This window comes from Oncorhynchus kisutch, linkage group LG7, assembly GCF_002021735.2.
Source record: "Oncorhynchus kisutch isolate 150728-3 linkage group LG7, Okis_V2, whole genome shotgun sequence".
Classification (NCBI taxonomy): Eukaryota; Metazoa; Chordata; class Actinopteri; order Salmoniformes; family Salmonidae; genus Oncorhynchus; species Oncorhynchus kisutch.
The window spans coordinates 34,089,241-34,115,460 of record NC_034180.2 but is presented as its reverse complement, the minus strand read 5'-3'; the positions used below and the strand labels follow the sequence as shown (position 1 = coordinate 34,115,460).

Below are 26,220 nucleotides of genomic sequence, written 5' to 3'. Positions count from 1 at the left end.
TGAGACAGCCTATAGGGAGGAGGTCAGAGACCTGACCGTGTGGTACAAGGACAACAACCTCTCCCTCAACGTGATCAAGACAAAGGAGATTACTGTGGACTACAGGAAAAGGAGGACCGACCACACCCCCATTCTCATCGATGGGGCAGTAGTGGAGCAGGTTGAGAGCTTCAAGTTCCTTGGCGTCCACATCACCAAAAAACGAACATGGTCCAAGCACACCAAGGCAGTCGTGAAGAGGGCACGACAAAACCTTTTCCCCTTTAGGAGACTTGGTATGGGTTCTCAGATCCTCAAAAGGTTTTACAGCTGCACCATCGAGAGCATCCTTATTATTCAGTTGTACATGTACATGTCTACCTCGGTAACCTCATTGTTGCTATCCCTGCATTTCAGTTGCATGCCTCCTTGCACTTTCAATTTGCCTTCATTGCATATTTATACATCCCACTTAATAACATACATTGTACTTAATGGTTTTACTTGTACATTTTTTGTACTTTTTTATTTGCACTTCTGGTCTGATGCTAACTGTATTTCGTTGTACTGTACTTGTTCAATGACAATAAAGTTGAATCTAATCTAATCCTGACGGGTTGCATCACTGCCTGATATGGCAACTGTTCGTCCTCCGACCGCAAGGCACTACAGAGGGTAGTGCGTACGGCACAGTACATCCCCGGGGCCAAACTTCCTGCCATCCTGGACCTCTATACCAGGCGGTGTCAGAGGAAGGCCCTAAAAATTGTCAAAGACTCCAGCCACGCTAGCCATAAACTGTTCTATCTGCTACCGAAAGCAAGCGGTACCGGAGCGCCAAGTCTAGGTCCAAGAGGCTCTTAAATAGCTTCTACCCCCAAGGCATAAGACTCCTGAACAGCTAATCACCCAGACTATTTGCATCGACCCCCCTTCCCCCCCCACTCTGGAACGCTAATGCTACTCTCTGTTATTATCTATGCATAGTCACTTTAATAACTCTACCTACATATACATATTACCTCGACACCGGTGCCCCCACACATTGACACTGTACCGGTACCCCCTGTATATAGCCCTGCTATTGTTATTTACTGCTGCTCTTTAATCATTTGTTATTCTTCTCTTACTTTTTTAAAGGTATTTTCTTAAAACTGCATTGTTGGTTAAGGGATTGTAAGTAAACATTTCACTGTAAGGTCTACACCTGTTGTATTCGGGGCATGTGACAAATACAATTTGATTTGATTTGAACACAGACACGTCACAAGGGCTATCAAGCTGAAACATTGGTTTAGAATGTTTTCTGGTGAGGTCCAGTTGCGGGTGTAGTAGGAGAGGGTGGAACTAGGTTAAACTGGGCCGACATTCCGCACATTTTCTCATTCATGAAACATCTGATCTTAATAAATGCTTCTGTTCCCAAAACTAGAATATGTTAGGAACACAGTGCACTAAACTTTAGAGACTTGATGCTTTGCAAAAGCTTTAAAACATTTTGTTGTGTAGAAGGAGTGCAAGGTTGAATTGAGTTTGTCCACAAGTGCACTTCACAGAGGCGGTGTTTCCTAACGGAAATATGCAAATACATAGGATCTCACTAGCTCGTGCTTGGCTTTGCCCACCTCCTTGCTTATTTCTGCCCACTATGCTTCATTTGCTCCAACTGTAGACGATACAGATTAACTATCTTGGGTTAGTTATAAATATCTTTGAGCAAAAGGACTTACAAAGCAGAGCAGTGCAGTGCAGTGCAGTGCAGTGCAGTGCAGTGCAGTGCAGTGCAAGGGAGGTTTAGTTCAAAAACGACATAAAAACTATTTTAACCATGCCATTTGCATTGTAACATTGTCGTTATTCTACTAGCAACTAAATTGGAATTATTTTTGAGTGACAATGACAAACATGTATTCAGCATCTCATTCATGTGAGCGTTATAATATGATTACAACCCAATAGTAATGTGAAATGCACTCATAACGTGACAGTAACATATTTTAGACTACTTTACATATGTCTGGGCTTGCTAGCAGTAGCCAGCCAGCAGCCCTGGACCCTGGGAAGTGAATACTCCTTGGGAATCGTATACTGTGTCAAATCCATTGTATTTCTATGGTGTGTAGACGATTGCAATATATAAGCTTCAGAAATGAGCTTCAAAGTGTTTATGTAGTTTTGGAACTAAACATTTAATAAATTACAATATTTAGCTGTAATGAATAATGTCTATGGAAAGTTATTTAACGCAATATTATGGCCACAGATTAGCAAATTAACCCTGATATGTATCAAATTACATTTAAAACAGTTTAGACTGTCATAGTACAATTATTTTGTTTGCTCTAAGTAGTGCTGAGCGATAAATCGAAACATCAGATATTTTTCCTTTATTAAACAACTAACATTTAATTGTTGAATTTTTCTTAGTAATTAAAACTCGTTTTTCAACCACTCCACAAATTTCTTGTTAACAAACTACAGTTTTGGCAAGTCGGTTAGGACACTTTGTGCATGACACAAGTAATTTTTCCAACAATTGTTTACAGACAGATTATTTCACTTATAATTCACTGTATCACAATTCCAGTGGGTCAGAAGTTTACATACACTACGTTTAAAGAGTTTGGGAAATTCTAGAAAAATGTCATGGCTTTATAAGCTTCTGATAGGCTAATTGACATCATTTGAGTCAATTGGAGGTGTACCTATGGATGTTTTTCAAGGCCTACCTTCAAACTCAGTGCCTCTTTGCTTGACATCATGGGAAAATGTAAAAAAAAATCTGCCAAGACTTCAGAAAATAAATTGTAGACCTCCACAAGTCTGGCTCATCCTTGGGAGCAATTATCAAACGCCTGAAGGTACCACGTTCATCTGTACAAACAATAGTATGCAAGTATAAACACCATGGGACCACGCAGCCGTCATACCGCTCAGGAAGGAGAAGCGTTCTGTCTCCTAGAGATGAATGTATTTTGGTGCGAAAAGTGAAAATCAATCCCAGAACAACATCAAAGGACCTTGTACCTGTTTCCTCCAGCGTCTTCACAAAAGTATCTATATCCACAGTTAAACGAGTCCTATATCGACATAACCTGAAAGGCCGCTCAGCAAGGAATAAGCCACTGCTCCAAAACCGCCATAAAAAAGCCAGACTACGGTTTGCAACTGCACATGGGGACAAAGATCGTACTTTTGGAGAAATGTCCTCTGGTCTGATGAAACAAAAATACAACTGTTTGGCCATAATGACCATTGTTATGTTTGGAGGAAAAAGGGGGAGGCTTGCAAGCCGAAGAACACCATCTCAACTGTGAAGCAGAGGGGTGGCAGCATCATGTTGTGGGGGTGCTTTGCTGCAGGAGGGACTGGTGCACTTCACAAAATAGATGGCATCATGAGGCAGAACAATTATGTGGATATATTGAAGCAACATCGAGACATCACTCAGGAACTTAAAGCTTGGTCGCAAGTGGGTCTTCTAAATGGACAATGATCCCAAGCATATTTCCAAAGTTGTGGCAAAATGGCTTAAGGACAACAAAGTCAAGGTATTGGAGTGGCCATCACAAAGCCCTGACCTCAATCCTATAGAAAATTTGTGGGCAGAACTGAAAAAGCGTATTTGAGCAAGGAGGCCTACAAACCTGACTCAGTTACACCAGCTCTGTCGGGAAGAATGGGCCAAAATTTACTCAACTTATTGTGGGAAGCTTGTGGAAGGCTACCCAAAACGTTTGACCCAAGTTAAACAATTTAAAGGCAATGCTACCAAATACTAATTGAATGTATGTAAACTTCTGATCCACTGGGAATGTGATGAAAGAAATAAAAGCTGAAATAAATCACTCTCTCGACTATTATTCTGACATTTCACATTCTTAAAATGAAGTGGTGATCCTAACTGACCTAAGACAGGACATTTTTACGAGGATTAAATGTCAGGAACTGTGAAAAACTGAATTTAAATGTATTTGGCTAAGGTGTATGTAAACCTCAGACTTCAACTGTATGTCCCATTACCAGTTAATCAAAACCTATTTCTTCCACTTACTTGCTGTGTTGTTTCGTTGTTTATTTGTTCAGTCGTTTCATTCTCAACCAGGATTTTTATGGAATGCCATTTGGGACTTTGCGTGTCAAAAAAAGAACACTATTTGACATGTCAAATAAGCTTGTTGACCTGAATATGACTGCACGTCACATAATTTAATTTTTAAAATACATTTTATACGTAGTTATTACACATTGATTACACTATCACTCGTATTTCATATGTCACAACGATTCATCGATACGTAAGCTGTAATGCTTGTAAAGTTGTCTCACGCACCTACAGTGCTGGTCATTTTTTTTAAATAGCTCAAGAATGCAAACAATGTTCTTCCCCAAAAACATAGCAAAACGACATAATCTGTTTCAGTAGCTATAGCTAACTATATAGCTAGGTGTCATCATCTAAAATAAGCCTAATTCATAAGACAGTTCTTATTTGATTAATGCTGGTCGTACGTGAATGTGAAGGTAGCAACAATAAGGATTAGGCACAATAGTGGAATTTGCGGTTTGCCTTCAAAATTAAAGTACGTCATTGACAGTGATGCAAATGAATACAAATAGTAGAATTATGCCATACTTTTATTTTGAAGGCTAACCGCAAAGTCCACTATTGTGGCTAATCCTAATTGTGGCTACCTTCACATAGATGGGTATGACCAGCATTAATCAAATAATAACTGAGCTTCATAACACATAACCCGGTCCGGTCGAGTCTCACTAGCCAGATGAAGCTAGCTGGCTGCTTATAACGTTAGCTTTGGGCAACAGGGTTGTTTAGCTGGCTACCTATTTATTTTCATGAACTGGAGGTCATTTTCAATAGGCAAACAACAAGTGGCAACCTTGCTAATACTTACAAGGATTCCTAAATCATTGATAAGAATAATGAAAATGACTGCAGTTTCTACTGGTCATTGTTTTCAGGCTGGTTGTATTGTTGCTAGCTAGGTACCAAGCTAAAGCTCACTACCCCAGAAGTTGAGGTCAAACAAATGATGCTTTATTACCAACACGGTATTGTAAACACATCGTTCGTGGCCGGTGTTCACTTGTTTGCAGACTTTTTTGTACAGCTTTGACAGTGCTACTGTATCTTTTTTGACACGCAAAGACCCAAACAGCGTTCCATAGTATGTATGTTGTGAAGCTAATAGCAGTGACACTATTACTGTGTAACTCCGGTAGGGCAACATCTGAAAAATAGCACACTTGGTAGTGTGTACCGGTGCTTGACCAGTCGGCGAAAGACAACATCACCCACGACTGAGAACGGTTGCTTGTCAAGGGCAATGAATTCCATTATCTTGCCATTTCGCCCTTGAGTTGTCTCGCTGAAATGTTCTTACTCTTTCAAATGACTGCTCGACTTGTTGACTGCTCGATCCACACAGCACACATTGTGGGCTAGGTTAGGAATGCTGTGTTGCACGTGTAGCGCAAAATGGAGTCATTACGTCCTGTACCTACGTTCTATAGGTATGCACGGTAAACTAGACATCGGCCAACACCAATGTTTGCAATTTTAGCTAATATCGTCCGATTCCAATATGTTCACTGATATATCGTGCATCCCTACTAAAAATAAATGGAAGCGGGTGATAAAGTGAGTGAGTAAATGGTCAGGATTGTAAGTGAGGAGCAGTGACAAACTCCATTTCATAACATTTATTAAATGCCGTGTTGTGATTCCTGTCCATCTCCTCCCAGCAGGCAACCATTTGTTACATGCTCTTGTTCTCACAAAAAAAAGTTTACTCGGTTACTGAACGGAGCACTTTTCATTTGATAAAAAGTGACTAGCAGTCTGTTTGATTTCCACACTGAAATTAAATTATGTGCTTTCAAGTTAGATGATCCCAGATCATAAGTAATAAGACAAAAGAGTGGGTGATGAGACGTGGCAGAGAGAGACACTGGACTTTTGGGGGGTGGGGTGAGAGTAAACTGGTATTTCTATTACCTAGCTGTAGGCCACAGAGGCGTAGACGAGGGTCCATGGAGGTGTGCAGCCGTCTCTTCTTCCTCCAGCAGCGGGCAGGGTATGTATACATCTGACCTGCAGCCACCCCTATAATAATAATACATTCAACTATTAAGAACTTTTCATTACAACCTCAAAGTGCTGAAGACAGACACAGAGACAGGAACTAAAGAAAACACCTCTCACGTCTCAATGCCCCCCACCCAGATACATAATGTGTTGCTTACTGGCCCTAAAAATATCCTTACACAGGTGTATACAGTGTACTCGTGAAGTATTCAGACCCCTTCCATTTGACATTTTGTTACATTACAGCCTTATTCTAAAATGGATTAAAGAAAATAATTTCCACATCAATCTACATACATACATAATGACATAAGTGAAAACAGGTTTTAGACATTTTTTCAAATGTATAATAAAATTTACATCGGAAATACCTCATTTTACTAACCATAATTTTCACCATTGGTGAACGGATGATCTCTGTGTGGTTCCCACCGTAAAGCAGGGAGGAGGTGGTGTGGTGGTGCTTTGCTGGTGACACTGTCAGTGATTTTATTTAGAATTCAAGGCACACTTAACCAGTACGGTTACCACAGCATTCTGCAGCGATATCCCATCTGGTTTGCACTTATTGGGACTATCATTTGATGACCCAAAACACACCTCCTGGCTGTGTAAGTGCTATTTGACCGAGAATGAGAGTGATGGAGTGCTGCATCAGATGACCTGGCCTCCTCAAACACCCAACCTCAATGAGTTGGACTGCAGAGTGAAGGAAAAGCAGCCAACAAGTGCTCAGCATATGTTGGAAGTCCTTCAAGAACGTTGGAAAAGCATTCCTCATGAAGCTGGTTGAGAGAATGCCAAGAGTGTGCAAAGCTGTCATCAAGGCAAAGTGTGGCTACACTTTGGTTACTAATTTTTTGGTTACTACATGATTTCATATGTGCTTTGTCATTGTTTTGATGTCTTCACTCTTATTCTACAATGTAGAAAATTTTAAAAATAAAGAAAAACCCTTGAATGAGTAGGTGTGTCCAAACTTTTGGCTGGTACTGTATAGTGTAGACTACTGAATAGCCTATTCGCGCCAAAGTTAGAGCGGCTCAATTCTCTTTTGCATTTTCAAAAAATGATTGTTCTCAAAAAGAGTTCTGGAATAGCTATCATAATCCTGTTGTGATGAATAATAATACTTAGTTTTGTATTGTTCTTCTCGTGGATTTGCTCAAACTGTCTTCCAAGTTATTTGCAAGGGACTTGGAAGAGTGATGTGTTATGTAGGGTTTGGGAGAGAGCGAGAGAGAGGGAATGAAACCCAGCCATTGTTTTGTTTCACTCACACTTCCTATTGTATTGTTTTCACTGATGCTCACTCTGCTCTGCCTGTCACTAACACTGTGCAACATACCAGTGAATGTGATCGTGCCCAGTAGAGGAGCAGCTGGTTCCAGGTTCTGCCTGGTGTCTACAGACTCTCCACTGAGAGAGGGCCTTCTCCTGTAGCTGGGCAGAGGTAGCTAGCATTGCAGCAAGCCAGAGTAAGTTGCTGGCTGTCTGACTGGCGGTGGTAGAGGGAGACTCGGGCTGCATGCAGAATCAGCTCCTTGCTGCAGGCTGCCTGCTCTATTTTTAGCCTGCAGCTCCAAGGGGGAGAGGCTGTCTAGTTGTGGAGAGTTGAAAGTCAACATGTGCAGACACATTGGTGATGGGCTTCCGTGTGAATGAGCCCTCAGAGTAGCTAGCATATGGTAGTTAGTGAATACCCCTGGCTCTCTCTCTTCTAACTAGGGTTGTCACGATACCAATTTTTTTTACTTCGATATGATACCAGGTTTAATATCATGAGTTGATACTCAATACCAAAACAATACCCGATACCACAGCAAAACAACACACACCCCAAAAAAGCTAGTCATAAAATAACCACGTGCAAGCAGTTGCTCCCGACGCCACTTGGGTCACTGCAGCATCCACGAGAGCCTCTTGTTGCCAAGGGAATGCCTGACAGCTTGAAAGACATTTTGGACTTTACAATGAAAATGGTTGACTTTGTTAAAGCAAGGCCCATGAACTCTCGACCATGTAACGCTTTTACAACACACAGAAGTGCACTGGTTATCAAGGGGCAAAATACTGACACGTTTTTTTTTTTTTCAGAGAGGAGCTTAAAGTTTTTTACTGACAATCATTTTCACTTTATTGTCATAATTTTCACTTTATCTAACTAGGTAAGTCAGTTAAGAACAAATTCTTATTTACAATGACGGTCCAGACAACGCTGGGCCAATTGTGCTCCACCAGATGGGACTCCCAGTCATGGCCGGATGTGATACAGCCTGGATTCGAACCAAGGACTGTTGTTACACTTCTTGCACTGAGATGCAGTGCCTTGGACCGCTGCGTCCATGTGTGTGTGTTAACTATTTAACTGTATTAGAATGCTTAAAAGGCCGCAATTTCTTTTTATATTGGTTAACGGTGTTGTTTTTTTTGGCAAGGAAAATATCGGATATCGGCCAAAAATGTCATATCTCAAAAAAGGTGGTGTCTGTCTGATTCCATTCGTACCATGGTTTGCTGCAGGTGAGAACGCAGTCCAGACCAAACACAGGAAAAGAACCAGAGGTGTGCAGTATTATTTGTTGTTTGACGGCAAGTGTTTTGATGAAATGCACACAGTAGACTCCCAAACATTTGAGCGCATACAATGCAGATTAGAGGAGATGAGGCTATGCAGCTGATATACACTACATGATCAAAAGTATATGGACATAGAACTTCTCGTATAACATCTCATTCCAAAATCATGGGTATAAATATGGAGTTGGTTCCTCCCTTTGCTGCTATAACAGCCTCTGCTCTTCTGGAAAGGCTTTCCACTAGATGTTGGAACATTGCTGCCGGGACTTGCTTCCATTCAGCCACACACATTAGTGAGGTCGGGCACTGATGTTGGGCGATTAGGCCTGGCTCACAGTCACTGTTCCAATTCATCCCAAAGGTGTACAATGGGGTTGAGGTCATGGCTCTGTGCAGGGCAGTCAAGTTCTTCCACACCAATCTTGACAAACCATGTCAGTATGGACCTCCATTTGTGCATGGGGCATTGTCCTGCTGAAACAGGAAATGGCCTTCCCCAAACTGTTGCCACAATGTTGGAAACACAGAGTCGTCTAGAATGTCATTGTATGCTGTAGTGTTGACATTTCCCTTCACTGGAACTAAGGGACCTGGCACGAACCATAAAAGAACAGCCCCAGACCATTATTCCTCCTCCACCAAACTGTACAGTTGGCACTATGCATTGGAGCAGGTAAGGTTCTCCTGGCAACCACCAAACTCAGATTTGTCCATCGGACTACCAGATGGTGAAGTGTGATTCATCACTCCAGAGAACGCGTTTCCACTGCTCCAGAGTCCAATGATGGTGAGGTTTACACCACTCCAGCATTGTGCATGGTGATGTTAGGCATGTGTGCGGCTGCTCGGCCATGGAAACCCATTTCATGAAGCTCCCGACCAACTGTTATTTTGCTGACGTTGCTTCTAGAAGCCGTTTGGAACTCGGTAGTGAGTGTTGTAAACAAGGACAGACGCGCTTTAACAGTCGGCGGACCCGTTCTGTGAGCTTGTGTGGCCTACCACTTCGTAGCTGAGCTGTTGTTGCTGCTAGACGTTTTCCACTTTACAATAACAGCACTAGTTGACCGGGGCAGCTCTAGCAGAGCAGAAATTTGACAAACTGACTTCTTGGAAAGTTGGCATCCTATGACGGTGCCACGTTGAAAGTAACTGAGCTCTTCAGTAAGGTCACTCTATTGTCAGTGTTTGTCTATGGAGATTGCATGACTGTGTGCTCGATTTTATATACCTGTCAGCAACGGTTGTGGCTGAAATAGCCGAATTCACAAATTTTGAAGGGTTGTCCACATACTCTTGTATAAACAGTACTAGTCAAAAGTTGGACACACCTAATACACCTACTCATTCAAGGGTTTTCCTTTGTTCTATTATTTTCTACATTGAAGAATACTAGTTTAGACATAACCACTATGAAATAACACATGGAATCATGTAGCAATTAGTAAAATTGATTTCATTCTTAATGCGTTTGATCAGTTGTGTTGTGACAAGGTAGGGGTAGTATACAGAAGATAGCCCTATCTGGTAAAAGACCAAGTCCATATTATGGCAAGAACAGCTCAAATAAGCAAAGAGAAAACGACAGTCCACCATTACTTTAAGACATGGTCAGTCAATCCAGAACATTTCAAAAACTTTCAAAGTCTCTTCAAATGCAGTCGCAAAAACTATTAAGCACTATGATGAAACTGACTCTCATGAGGACCGCCACAGGAAAGGAAGACCCAGAGTTACCTCTGTTGTAGAGGATAAGTTCACTAGAGAGTCACCAGCCCCAGAAATTGCAGCCCAAATAAATGCTGCAAGTAACAGACACATCTCAACATCAACTGTTCAGAGGAGACTGCGTGAAATCAGGCCTTCATGGTCAAATTGCTAACAAGCAAACTACTACTAAATGGACACCAATAATAAGAAGAGACTTGCTTGGGCCGAGAAACAAGAGCAATGGACATTAGACCAGTGGAAATCTGTCCTTTGGTGTGATGAGTCCAACTCAAGAGTTTTGGTTCCAACCGCCGTGTGTTTTTGAGATGCAGAGTAGGTGAATGGATGATCTCTGCATGTGTGGTTCCCACCGTGAAGCATGGAGGTGGTGGTGTGATGGTGCTTTGCTGGTGACACCGTCTGTGATTTATTTAGATTTCAAGGCACACTTAACCAAGATGGCTACCACAGCATTCTGCAGCGATACACCCTCCCATCTGGTTTGAGCTTAGTGGGACTATCTGTTTTTCAACAAGAAAATGACCCAACACACCTCCAGGCTGTATAAAGGATATTCGACCAAGAAGACTGATGTGCTGCATCAGATGACCTGGCCTCCACAATCACCCGACCTCAACCCATTTGAGATGGTTTGGGATGAGTTGGAACGCAGAGTGAAGGAAAAGCAGCCAACAAATGCTCAGCATATGTGGGAACTCTTTCAAGACTGTTGGAAAAGCATTCCAGGTGAAGCAGGTTGAGAGAATGCCAAAAGTGTGCAAAGCTGTCATCAAGGCAAAGGTGGCTACTTGGAAGAATCTAAATTCAAAAATATTTTGATTTGTTTTACACTTTTTTGGTTACAACATGATTCCATATGTGTCATTTCATAGTTTTGTTGTCTTCACTATTATTCTACGATGTAGAAAATTGGAAAAAATGAAGAAAAACCCTTGAAGAAAAATCCTTGAATGAGTAGGTGTGTCCAAACTTTTGACTGGTACTGTAAGTATTCAGACCCTTTGCTATGAGACACGAAATTGATCGTCCTTGAGATGTTTCTACAACTTGATTGGAGTCCACCTGTCGTAAATTAAATTGATTGGATATGATTTGGAAAGGCACCTGTCTATATAAGGTCTAACAGTTGACAGTGCATGTCAGAGCAAAAACCAAGACATGAGGTCTAAGGAATTGTCTTTAGACCTCCGAGACAGGATTGTGTTGAGGAACAGATCTGGGGAAGGCTACCAAAAAATATCTGCAGCATTGAAGGTCCCCAAGAACAGTGTCCTCCATCATTCTTCAATGGAAGAATTTTGGAACCACCAATACTATTCCAAGAGCTAGCTGGCCGCCCAGCCAAACTGAGCAATCAGGGGAGAAGGGCCTTGGTCAGAGAGGTGACCAATAACCTGATGGTCACACTGACAGAGCCCCAGACTTCCTCTGGGGTAGATGGGAGAACCTTCCAGAAGGACAACCATCTCTGCAGCACTCCACCAATCAGGCGTTTATGGTAGAGAGGCCAGACGGAAGACACTCCTCAGTAAAAGGCACATGACAGCCAGCTTGGAGTTTGCCAAAAGGCACCTAAAGGACTCTCAGATCATGATCATTGGCCTGAATGCCAAGAGTCACGTCTGGAGGAAACCTGGCACAATCCCTACAGTGGTGCATGGTGGTGGTGGCAGCATTATGCTGTGGGGACGTTTTTGAGCGGCAGGGACTGGGAGACTAGTCAGGATCAATGGAAAGATGAACAGAGCATAGTACAGAGAGATCCTTGATGAAAACCTTCTCCAGAGCGCTCAGGACCTCAGACTGGGACGGAGGTTCACCTTCCAACAGGACAACGACCATAAGCACACAGCCTAGACAATGCAGGAGTGGCTTCGGGACAAGTCTCTGAATGTCCTTGAGTGGCCCAGCCCGAACCCGGATTTGAACCCAATCAAACATATCTGGAGAGACCTGAAAACAGTTGAGCAGCAACGCTCACCATCAAATCTGACAGAGCTTGAGAGAATATGCAGAGAAGAATGGGAGAAACTCCTTAAATACAGGTGTGCCAAGCTTGTAGCATCATACCCAAGAAGACTTGAGGCTGTAATCGCTTCAACCTAGTAGGTGCTTCAACCTAGTAATCTGATGCAGCACATCAGCACATCAGTCTTCTTGGTCAAATATCCTTTACACAGCCTGGAGGTGTGTTGGGTCATTTTCTTGTTGAAAAACAGATAGTCCCACTAAGCTCAAACCAGTATCGCTGCAGAATGCTGTGGTAGCCATGTTGGTTAAGTGTGCCTTGAAATACTTATGTAAAAGTGATAATTCAGTTTTGATTTTTTTTTATACATTTGAAAACATTTCTACAAACCTGTTTTTGCTTTGTCATTATGGGTTATTGTGTGTAGATTGATGAACGAAAAAAAACAATTTAATCAATTTCAGAATAAGGCTGTAACGTAACAATGTGGAAAAAGTAAAGGGGTCTGAATACTTTCCTAATGCACTGTATATTAATAGTTCTCCCTGGAGGGAACATGAACACTATTGGATATCATTATATTAGACATGTGTGTAGCTGTAGTGGCCAGAGGGACATATTTAGACAGATGACATTACCCATTAAACGTCAACTGAATTATAGTTAAGGCAATTCCATGCTAAAAGAGTGATGCCGAGACTCAGATTTTTCCCTTTAAAAAATGCATGTCAAACAAAAACCAATGATTGCAAAGTTAAACAAACCATACAACTGTAGTATGCAAAATGACTACTTTGAACAATTTCAACTGAACATTAAACAAAAATGCAATAACAGTGAATAACAGTGCAGATGCAAAGTTTGGTAAGAGAATGACAGCATAAACCGCAATCATTGTTTTTATTTGACATACATTTCAAAGTGAAAAATCAGAGTCTCAGCAACACTGTTGGCGTGGAATTGCCCTTTAGTAAACCACAGAGCCAGCCATCATAACTCCCAACCAACAGAATAGTGCTTCTCTACCCACCAGGGCTGCGATGGTGGCGCTCCATCCAGATGTAGCAGTTGTTCTGTGCCACACCGGTCTGGGAGTCCAGGAAGGGCAGGCGCACGCTGCGCTCGGCACACAGGCGGGCATTGTAGCTGCGGCACTGCTCAATGGCCTCTTTGTAGAACTGGTCACCCAACCTGCAGCAGGGAGACAAATCAGACAGAGGTCAACACCACATGTGGTTGGCAGAGACATGCATTTGGTTATGTGGCTGTTATAGACACTGAAATAGGCCAAAATACCAGATTAGTGGCTAACCAGACAATTCATTTCAGCCATGACTCACTGACCACCATGGACCACGAGAAATATCCCTACAGACCGTATGTTCTTCAGGGGAAGAGAAGTTTCCATTTGACTGTCATATACTGTACATTAAGCCATGTAGATCTTGTAGACCTAAACCCAGCCCCAAGCAAAACTATAAGATGAGTTTGTATAGGCCGTCATTGTAAATAAGAATGTGTTCTTAAATGACTTGCCTAGTTAAATGAAGGTTCAATAAAATAAATAAATAAAGGTTTTCCTGATCTGACAGATTATACACCATGTAAAACATTATAGGGTTGGTATTGGCTACATTCTGGAAGCATATTTTCACCTCTTCATCCTCTGTACTGCTCTGTCGGCATACAATTAGGGATGGCGGGTCATGGGCCGTTCCCTAGCGACCAGCAGAAATGCAATGATGATTACAGTCAGCTTTTAAACCATGTTAATCACCAGGGTCAATCAAATAATCAAACAAACACTATTCCCGGGATCTTCAACCGCTGATTGGAGTGGCTCTACCATGGACAAACAACGTGACTAAGATGAATGTTGTCTGTGTGATGCTTGCATTGCTCTTTGCGGAGACTGGCGTGACTTTCATATAGCCTAGCCCAGGGTTCCCAACTGGTGGCCCGTAGCCCAAATTGGCCCATCAAGTTCTGATATATATATATTTTTTGCACTTTCATTCATTCATTTCAAGACTGTAAAACACCAGAAAATCAGCTCCAAGTGAGGTTTGAAATTATTATGTTTTAGATAAATATTATATCTGTTTGGGCTTCTTGCGGTCAATTCACAGATGATTCTACAAATGATTTGTAATTACGTTCCGACCCCTTGACCATCCGCTCAATAGAAAAAAATAATAATAATTGGCCTGCCGCTGAATCTAGTTGATGATCCCTGGCCTTTCCTTTCATCATCTGGAAGAAAAATCTGCCCTTAACAGCCATATACTCTTATAATCTCCACCCGGCACAGCCAGAAGAGGACTGGCCACCCCTCAAAGCCTGCTTCCTCTCTAGGTTTCTTCCTAGGCTCCTGCCTTTGTAAGGAGTTTTTCCCTAGCCACTGTGCTTCAACATCTGTATTGCTTGCTGTTTGGGGGTTTAGGCTGAGTTTCTGTATAAGCACTTTGACATGTGTGGATGTAAAATGGGCTTTATAAATACAGTTGATTTGATCATGACCTCTGGGTCGCTGGGACATGACTGAATCACATGACTGATTCTACACAGTAGTGAGCCTTGGTTTATATTTATGGTGATGAATTAATGAGGAAGATGATGTGCTGGGCGAGGGTATCACAATATAGAATGTGTTCAAAGATTCTCATGTCTAACATATAAAGATTTACAGACACTACTACTGCTAACATTATCTCAATGATCTTATAGTTTGTGGAGATTTTTTCCAATGCCGGTGATAGTTTGGCAGCCCCTTAGGGTATCAATGTTAATATTTGCTGTGAAAGGAGGATATTTCACATTCAAACCTTCAGTCCCTGCCACACAGCTCATATGGTAATTAGTCTGCTTAATTAATCTCAGCAGAGCCGCTAGCACACAGACAGGTTTTAATTTGACTACATCAAAGATGAGGATAAATGCTGAATCTTACACAAAAGGCAGCAACATATGCCTGTGTAAAGTTCTACCTAGCTGGGCCCGCCACTGGTATAGCCTACCCATAATACATTTTCACCACATGTTCTTGATTACAATACGCACAAGCAGCCATTTTGAAAAGACACACTTAATGAGGCGCTATAATCGTAGCTCTCCCAGCCTCAATTAGAGATACGGAGGTCTGTGAGAAGAGGAGGCATTGGCACGCTTGGGCTGGGCAAAGGCGGCCAAATCCGCTTTCTCTCTCTCCTCCTTGTCCTACAAATCTATCCTCTCTTTCTCCCTAACTCTCTGATTAGACAACTTCCAACAGATAAACAGACATGCTTGGAATGTTTTCCCTCACATAGAGGAAGGCACTGCGGTAAGACAAAGCCACAGTGTTTGAGGATTCTTGGAATGAGGCTGCATGTCAGTGTGGTTGTGAAGAGTAAACAGTTCCAGGTACACAAGGCAATAAGAGGGAAAAGAGAGAGAAAGAAGGGAGAGAAAGAAGGGGAGAGCATGAGAGAGACGAAGAGCATGAAGCTCAGAGAGAGAGGTTAAAGACAAACCATCAGAAAGGATAGCACGGTAACTAGCAGGCTGCATTGTTTTCCTTCCTCGTGTTATAAACCAACAAAGACAGTGAATAGTAGGCTAGATAATAATGCCAATGATATTCTTTGCCTTGTGGAAATTTCATAGAGCAATGACATTTCTAAAGGTTCTAAAACTAGCCTCTGAGCAGCACAGGAATTTTTACAGGAACAAATCACAAACTGGGGTTTATGCACATGCAGAGTGGCCAACTGGTAAGCGCTCGCTTGAGGGTTTAATATAAAATAATCCATCTGAAAAGGTGATTGAGCAGTGAGTGACAGAGTTTATTACATTTTAAATAAACCTCAAGACTAGACTACTGATAATAATGATGACTATTATGCCTGCCCAAACTAAAGCACCACGTTCCTGGGACCAGAAATGACTAATATGTCATAGCACCTCAATCATGTTTCAGGATTGTATGCCATAAACAGCTACAACATATGTAACTGTTGAACAATACAGTCATTAGAGGCTACTAACCTACTTAAAGAACATATAGGCCTTAAACTACCATCATGTCATGTGAATCTGAATGCTGTACCTAGATCACTTCAGTCGAGCTTCAGCGTCTGACCAAAAACATCCAGGAGGATAGAAAACAAACAAGCCGCGAAAGTCATGTTAAAAGCTCCCTCTGTTATGAGGTGTCAACTGTCTGTCTCAAAGGCTGCTGCATGTCTTTCATCCTACTAGTGCACTGGTCCTGAGCAGCAGATGCAGCAGCCTAGGTGAGAGACATCTCCAACACTCATCATGAGTGACGAGCCTCAGAGAGGCGTCTGAGAGCACAAGAGGTGAGAGAGGCGCCGCTCATACTCACATTCGTTTTTTTCCCCCACTGTCCGTTATTTAGCACCTTTGTGTGACATTGAAGTGGTTGGAAGGTTGTTCCAACGGTAAAAATACATAGCAGAGCTAACCAGACACAGACACTGTTGTGACTTAGCTACAGTAAGGGAAAGTTCAAAAGCACACATCATCTTACAGATGTGAGTGAGGGGGAAACAACAACAAAAAAATCTTGTGGCTGCTGGGGCCTCCTCGATCAGTGTGCTCCTGTCAACAGTCTGGGCGTCGCATGTCTGTGCCCAGCCCTTAGTTTGAGCACTAGATGAACACACATTTTGCATAATAGAGAATGATAACTCAGTTTCCATGAGGCCAGGCAAGCCAAGTGATCTGCAGAAGTCTAATTCAGAACATTAATTCCATTTATTTTTACACTACATTTGAGGAACCCCTAGAGTTTTATACTGAGCAAAAATATAAAACACAACATGTAAACATGTGTTAGTCCCATGGAATATGGGGGGAAAAAATGCAAATTATTTTCAGTCTTCAACATAGAAATGCTACCAAAAAAATGTATTGAAACTTGTTACAAATGATGGAGTCACACAAGATTCACAGAATGATATTTTGAAAGAGGAAGTAAAGTACTTTAAGAATATGTTTTTGTTTCAGTCTCCTCCATCTCCACAAACTGAAACTAATTGTATGGATTTCTTTCCTATTAATGATGTAAAATTAACATCTGTACAGAAAGACTCTGTGAAGGCCAAATTACAGAGGAGGAATGTTTTGATGCAATTAAAGCCTTTAAGTGTGGGAAAACTCCAGGGCTGGATGGCATACCAGTGGAAATATACCAAACTGTTTTTTGATATACTCAGAGGACCATTATTAGCATGTTTTAACCACTCCTATATAAACGCAACAAGAAGGTCTGATTTCATTATTACTGAAACAGAATCCAAGTGTATATTTAAAGATCCAGTCCATTTAAACAATTGGAGGCCTCTTACACGTCAGTGTTATGATGCAAAAATTCTAGCTAAATGCTTGGCGCATAGAATTAATAAGGTATTGTCAGATATTATCCATCCTAATCAGACCATTTTTTACATGGATAATACATTGGAGATAATGGTCATCCTGTCTGGGTTGGCGACCCCCCTTGGGTTGTGCCATGGCGGAGATCTTTGTGGGCTATACTCAGCCTTGTCTCAGGATGGTAAGTTGGTGGTTGAAGATATCCCTCTAGTGGTGTGGGGGCTGTGCTTTGGCAAAGTGGGTGGGGTTATATCCTTCCTGTTTGGCCCTGTCTGGGGGTGTCCTCGGATGGGGCCACAGTGTTTCCTGACCCCTCCTGTCTCAGCCTCCAATATTTATGCTGCAGTAGTTTATGTGTCGGGGGGCTGGGGTCAGTTTGTTATATCTGGAATACCTCTCCTGTCCTATTCGGTGTCCTGTGTGAATCTAAGTGTGCGCTCTCTAATTCTCTCCTTCTCTCTTTCTTTCTCTCTCTCGGAGGACCTGAGCCCTAGGACCATGCCCCAGGACTACCTGACATGATGACTCCTTGCTGTCCCCAGTCCACCTGACCGTGCTGCTGCTCCAGTTTCAACTGTTCTGCCCTATTATTATTCGACCATGCTGGTCATTTAACATTTGAACATCTTGGCCATGTTCTGTTATAATCTCCACCCGGCACAGCCAGAAGAGGACTGGCCACCCCACATAGCCTGGTTCCTCTCTAGGTTTCTTCCTAGGTTTTGGCCTTTCTAGGGAGTTTTTCCTAGCCACCGTGCTTCTACACCTGCTTTGCTTGCTGTTTGGGGTTTTAGGCTGGGTTTCTGTACAGCACTTTGAGATATCAGCTGATGTACGAAGGGCTATATAAATAAATTTGAAAAAATATAAGACAAGTACTGGAAACAGTAGAATACTATGTAGTATCGGGGAAACCAGGCCTGGTTTTCATAGCTGATTTTGAAAAGGTTTTTGCTAAAGTACAACTGGAGTTTATATATAAAATGCCTAGAATTTTGGGTTATGTATGATAACCCTAGGTGTAAAATTGTAAATAATGGCTACATCTCAGAAAGTTTCAGACTGTCAAGAGGAGTAAAACAAGGTTGTCCACTATCGGCATACAGTGCCTTGCGAAAGTATTCGGCCCCCTTGAACTTTGCGACCTTTTGCCACATTTCAGGCTTCAAACATAAAGATATAAAACTGACACAATCATGAAGTGGAACGACATTTATTGGATATTTCAAACTTTTTTAACAAATCAAAAACTGAAAAATTGGGCGGGCAAAATTATTCAGCCCCTTTACTTTCAGTGCAGCAAACTCTCTCCAGAAGTTCAGTGAGGATCTCTGAATGATCCAATGTTGACCTAAATGACTAATGATGATAAATACAATCCACCTGTGTGTAATCAAGTCTCCGTATAAATGCACCTGCACTGTGATAGTCTCAGAGGTCCGTTAAAAGCGCAGAGAGCATCATGAAGAACAAGGAACACACCAGGCAGGTCCGAGATACTGTTGTGAAGAAGTTTAAAGCCGGATTTGGATACAAAAAGATTTCCCAAGCTTTAAACATCCCAAGGAGCACTGTGCAAGCGATAATATTGAAATGGAAGGAGTATCAGACCACTGCAAATCTACCAAGACCTGGCCGTCCCTCTAAACTTTCAGCTCATACAAGGAGAAGACTGATCAGAGATGCAGCCAAGAGGCCCATGATCACTCTGGATGAACTGCAGAGATCTACAGCTGGCCACCCCACAGGTGGGAGACTCTGTCCATAGGACAACAATCAGTCGTATATTGCACAAATCTGGCCTTTATGGAAGAGTGGCAAGAAGAAAGCCATTTCTTAAAGATATCCATAAAAAGTGTTGTTTAAAGTTTGCCACAAGCCACCTGGGAGACACACCAAACATGTGGAAGAAGGTGCTCTGGTCAGATGAAACCAAAATTGAACTTTTTGGCATCAATGCAAAACGTTATGTTTGGCGTAAAAGCAACACAGCTCATCACCCTGAAAACACCATCCCCACTGTCAAACATGGTGGTGGCAGCATCATGGTTTGGGCCTGCTTTTCTTCAGCAGGGACAGGGTTCAAATTGATGGGAAGATGGATGGAGCCAAATACAGGACCATTCTGGAAGAAAACCTGATGGAGCCTGCAAAAGACCTGAGACTGGGACGGAGATTTCTCTTCCAACAAGACAATGATCCAAAACATAAAGCAAAATCTACAATGGAATGGTTCAAAAATAAACATATCCAGGTGTTAGAATGGCCAAGTCAAAGTCCAGACCTGAATCCAATCGAGAATCTGTGGAAAGAACTAAAAACTGCTGTTCACAAATGCTCTCCATCCTACCTCACTGAGCTCGAGCTGTTTTGCAAGGAGGAATGGGAAAAAATGTCAGTCTCTCGATGTGCAAAACTGATAGAGACATACCCCAAGCGACTTACAGCTGTAATCGCAGCAAAAGGTGGCACTACAAAGTATTAACTTAAGGGGGCTGAATAATTTTGCACGCCCAATTTTTCCGTTTTTGATTTGTTTAAAAAGTTTGAAATATCCAATAAATGTCGTTCCACTTCATGATTGTGTCCCACTTGTTGTTGATTCTTCACAAAAAAATACAGTTTTATATCTTTATGTTTGAAGCCTGAAATGTGGCAAAAGGTCGCAAAGTTCAAGGGGGCCGAATACTTTCTCAAGGCACTGTATCTATTTATTATTGCCATCAATATGTTAGCTGTTAAAATTAGATCCAACAATAATATTAAGGGATTGAAAATCCGTGGCTTAAAAACAATGGTGTCATTGTACACTGATGATTCATGTTTTCTTTTAAAACCACAATTAGCGTCCCTCCACAACCTCATAAAGGATCTATGTACTTTTGCTAACCTCTCTGGATTAAAACCAAATTATGATAAGTGTACTATATTACGCATAGGATCACTGAAAAATGCTACTTTTACATTACCGTGTAGTTTACCAATAAATTGGTCTGACGGGGATGTGAACATACTCGGTATACATATCCCGAAAGAAAGAAATGTTCTCACTCCAATACATTTTTATAGAAAGTTAGCAAAAATAGATTAGATCTTGCTACCATGGAAAGAAAAATACCTGTCTATTCGTGGAAAAATCCCCCTGATCTTTAGTCATATCACAGTTTACCTATTTGCTTATGGTTTTGCCTACACCTAGTGACACACGTTTTAAATTATATGAACAAAAAATATTCAATTTTATTTGGAATGGCAAGCCAGACAAAACTAAAAAGGCCTACTTATATAACGAGTATGAATTCAGAGGGCAGAAATTCTTAAATTACTCACTAAAGGCATCAGTCATACAAAAGTTATAATTAAAATCAGAAATAGTTCTCTTGTAAATTAGTAAGAATGTTTCACCCCATGTTCAAGAATGGCCTTTTTCCCTATATTCAGATTACAACTGCTCACTTTCGGTTTTCTGAAAACTAAATAATTTCCAAAATATTCTTATTTTTTAAACAAGCCTTAGAAAGTTGGTTGCAATTTCAGTTTAATCCACCTCAAAAGACAGAACAAATAATACAGCAAATATTGTGGTTAAACTCAAATATACTAATTGATAAAAATAAAAAATAAAGTATTTAAAAAGGTAGCATTTTTGTAAATGATATCATAAAACAGGACTGGTGGAGTTATGTCACACGTGCAGCTAACACAGACATATGGAAATGTCTGCTCTACCCAAAATGATTAATTAATTAATTAATTGCAGCATTACCACAAAATTGGAAGAGGCAAGTGGAAGGGGGAAAAAGTAAAGAACTTGTCTGTCGGCCCTGCATTAAAGACCAAAAATTGTTAAAGAAAATTGTATATAAAAAGAAAATATATTTCAAATTTCATTTAAGGACCAAAACATTGCAAAATAGTTGGGAAGAAATTTGCGATGTACTGATTCCATGGCACATGGTTTATAAATTGACAAGCAAAACGAAGCAGGATTCAAAACTTCATTTTTTAAAATTTAAATTATTATACAAAATTATTGCAACCAATAGAATGTTATATACAGTATATGGGGGATACAATCTTCCCAGCTCTGCAGATTTTGCTGCGAGGAGGCAGAGTCATTTGATCATTCAATTTGGTACTGTCCATACGTAGCTCATTTTTGGTCACAGGTCCAGGAATGGCTGAAGAATTGCAACATTTACATAGAACTAACACTGTAGATAGCAATACTGGGTGATTTGAAAAGTCATACTCAAATTGATCAATAATATAATCATTATTTTAGCAAAAATGTTTATCTTTAATTTACAATCTGTAGAAGCTATGAGAATAGAAAGGTTAAGGGCTTTTTGTGAAGCATCAAATCACAGCACAAAAAAATATACGGCAAAACCCATTCTGATTGGCTGGGCCTGGTTCCACAGTGGGAGGGCTTATGCCCACCTATGGCTGTGCCCCTGCCCAGTCATGTGAAATCCATAGATTAGGGATTGATTAATCAATCAGTCAAATGTATTTATAAAGCCCTTCTTACATCAGCTGATGTCACAAAGTGCTGTACAGAAACCCTGCCTAAAACCCCAAACAGAAAGCAAAGCAGGTGTAGAACCACTGTGGCTAGGAAAAACTCCCTAGAAAGGCCGGAACCTAGGAAGAACCAGGCTATGAGGGGTGGCCAGTCCTCTTCTGACTTTGCCGGGTGGAGACTATAACAAAACATGGCCAAGATGTTCAAATGTTCATAGATGACCAGCAGGGTCAAATAATAATAATCACAGCGGTTGTAGAGGGTGCAACTGGTCAGCACCTTAGGAGTAAAATGTCAGTTGGCTTTTCATAGCCAATCATTCAGATTATATCTACCGCTCCTGCTGTCTAGAGAGTTGAAAACAGCAGGTCTGGGACAAGGTAGCACGTCCAGTGAACAGGTCAGTGTTCCATAGCAGCAGGCAGAACAGTTGAAACTGGAGCAGCAGCACAACCAGGTGGACTGGGGACAGCAAGGAGTCATCAGGCATGGTCCTAAGGCTCTCTAATGAATTTATTCCAATTTACTCATTTCCTTTTATGAACTATAACTCAGTAAAATCATTGAAATTGTTGCATTTATATTTTTGTTCAGTATAGTTTAGGGCCTATGAGGGCTGGAGTTACAGTGTTGGAGTTACAATGTTGTTGTCTAGACCTTGATACTCTTATAGCCATACATTTTCCAACAGGCTGAAAAAGGGCAATACAATACATATTTTTCAGAATAACCATTTCCTCCACCAACTTCTGCCTTTTGAGATCTGTTGAGGCAAATGTCTTGGGTTTTGTAGGTACATGTCAGCTTTACAGGAAACCAGAGCTGCAGCATAGAAAGAGGGGAGGGTCTAGAGAGAGACTGCATCCTGACAACAGGCCCTTGATTACAACCATCAGCACAACAGAGCCAGGATGAGGGCTAGAGGAAAACCAGACGATAGGCCTACACCTCACTGCAGTACCAATACACATACAGCATGACTCACTCAAAGCCAACCGCAGAGTAATGGCATAGTGTCATACAAGACTTCCTATCGAACACGTTGACCCTATAGCTAAGATAGCCAGTTCACCGAGTCATCTTTAAAGATAACACACTGTGCACACACAGGCTCAATATTTATATTCCATATTTATGCTCCATTTTATCAGTAGCTTGTAGAGGCCCTTCTCCCTCTTCTCATCTCTTCTTCTCACCCTATATCTCCCTCTCATGCATACAGGAATTAACACACACACAGTGTGGGAGGAGCAACACTTAAGGTACACCCACCACATCCTTCTCTATAACAAAGCCAACAAGACTCCCTAATTAAATTTGCCTAATCTCAAATGAGAATACTCTTGATACAAAATTGTCAAACTGGTCCACATGAGCAACATCCAATTAGTGTCAAGTGTGACTAATTATAATCTGAAAAATGACATGTGGCTAATTATAGCAGATTGAAACACTTCATTAAGCATAGCTTATAGCGAGGAGATATTCCACATTTGAATGTTAAAACCTCTCAATGAGATGAAGAAGCAGCAGCTTCAGGCACAATAGAATGTGTAGGTTGATCTTGTTGGATGCAAGGATAAAGTGGTTTAGAGGAAATTAGTCCAGCAAAATATATTTTAAAAAATGGCACATGCTCAAACTAGGCTACATTGTGCCAACTGGGAACCACAGCCATGAAATTATGAAACAAGACTATCCCTTTATGCTTGTCAGTGGTAGAGCTGTTCCCTCTCATTTATGCAGTCATGAATGTATAATAACAATGGCAATCATACGTAAATGGAGGGTATAGGCGAGGAGCACACTCCCTTGATCCTGTAGGGCCCATGGGGGTGCCAGGGTACTTCTACCGAGGAGCAGATGGGTCTTCTGTCCAGCAGCGTAGGCACAGGTGGGCCTGGGCCCACCCAATCAGTTTGAGCAGATATGCTCTCTCTACTTGTTCCAAATGGGACATTAGTCTTTTTACCTAAAAATGCAAACAATCTCAGAATTCAGAGCAGTGCACTGGAATGACATTCAGATTAACTGGAATGGCATTCACTCTCATAGGATGGTTGGCCAAAATTAACTGAAAGCCACACCCCCAATAAGCCACAAATATGACCACATTGAGGTATATGTCACTGTGTTTCTATGGCTATATGCACCATGCCACTGCCTACATTATTTGTTCATTTAACAAACAAGACAGCTCATAATCCAGTGCCTTTATGACAGTCAACACACCTACAGTTTAACTTTTAAAAAATTCTCAGCCTCAATGGCAAAATGTGTAGAATTGCAGGAAATCAGCTTTAAAAACAGCTAAATTGTATCTTTGCCCCATAGCAAATTTTTGCAGGCCCATCCAACCAACATCTTTTCTCTACACTACTGACATCTGCCATAGCATCCTGATAAATTGGCACAGGATCCTGGACCAGGTTCATCTGCACCACTCCTCCATTTAAAAAAGGCACTGTCAAGTTATATCCCTCATTCTTCACCTCCAAACAGTCTCACCATCTGTACTGCACATTTCAAAAGGTCTGGTTATACCTCAACTGCCCTGCTGCACTACAACAGTCTGTCAGTGTCCAAACATGGATAGCAACAAAGAAATGGCCTACCGGTAGGTCTTGTAAATTTTCTCAAAGACATGGACATACAGGCGTTGCCAATACCAATCAATACATACAAACTTGCTTTGAAACTATTAAATTGACAATAGTTTTTTCTCAACTTCAATGGGATGAATAGATATTTTCTGACAAAAGAATGTTAGATACAATGTTAAAGGGCTCCCGAGTGGTGCAGTGGTCTAATGCACTGCTAGAGTGCTAGAGGCGTCACTACAGGCCCTGGTTCGATTCCAGGCTGTGTCACAGGCTGGTGCACAAATGGCCCAGCGTCGTCTGGGTTAGCCCGTCATTGTAAATAAGAATTTGTTCTCAATTGACTTGCCTAGTTAAATAAAAAGATACTACAAAACATATATGGAGTCATGGACAAACACTGTAGAGACTCATAAAGTGGTGCCTGCACACAGAGCGTAGCATAAAACTGAAATTATGGCACTGGCGTTACAAAATACATAGGCCTACTATCTCCAACTGAAATTCCGGGGCTCACGTTGCTGTCACTTCGCTTTCGGAAGGAAAGGCATGCAAATGTAAAATTCCTCCTCCCTTGCTCTACCGGGTCCTGGACCTGACCACATCTGCGCTCAGCGCCAAAGTTGATATGTCGAAAATTCACACCAACTATAAACGACTCTCTGAATCGGAATGTCAATGTTATTACGTAAATATCCAACATTAATGTAATTTTGTATTTTATTCGTTCTCGTCACAGCGCAATGCATGTTGAAACACTTTTGTTCTTAATTTTGAAGTAGGATTAAAAGTATCGGTCAAAGCGTCTCTGGATGGGGAGTCAATAAATTAGCAGGTTTAGGCTATAGGCCTAATGTGTAATTCATATATCATTCGCATATCATAACCAATATTATAGCTAGAATACTGTAAATCATAAGCAGAAATGTATAATAAAAAACTAAGTAGGTGCTACTTTGGTGAAAGCAGTGGCACATTATGCAAGTAGACATACACAAAATGCTAAGACAGCATTATTTCTCATTTGCACGCGTCTTTTACTTGCTTGAAAAGACGGATCATTTTAATTTAAGTATTGGCAACAAAGTAACAAAATAGAATTTTATCAATTTGTCAAAATTACTTACGCTTTTAGTGGGTTCTGAATGACAGCCGCCATTTTGCTACACTGTAACGCAATATCAGCGTCTTGCAGTTCTGAGGGAAACCTACGCAAAAGCAACCAATCAGGGCTCGGGGTAAAATCGTTGGCCAATGCATCCACAGTATACGTGAATAAGGCGTGGCCTGTGTGGTAAACTCAATGAGTAAACTGTCAAAACGATTTTAAAGGGTTCTGCCTGTA

At 41.3% G+C, this 26,220-nt stretch overlaps 1 protein-coding gene across 1 annotated transcript in view; it reads right to left on the bottom strand.

Moving 5' to 3' along the window:
* The window catches only part of LOC109894515 (zinc finger protein DPF3), a 39,296-nt gene extending 13,195 nt beyond the window's left edge, over positions 1-26,101 (bottom strand). The window contains exons 1-3 of the mRNA XM_020488062.2: positions 26,003-26,101; positions 13,399-13,559; positions 5,999-6,106 (exon numbers count right to left, since the gene is read on the bottom strand). Coding sequence (XP_020343651.1) covers positions 5,999-6,106; positions 13,399-13,559; positions 26,003-26,034 — 301 coding nt within the window. The 5' untranslated portion in view covers positions 26,035-26,101. The remainder of the gene's footprint in view (positions 1-5,998; positions 6,107-13,398; positions 13,560-26,002) is intronic.
* Between the last annotated feature and the right edge of the window lie 119 nt (positions 26,102-26,220).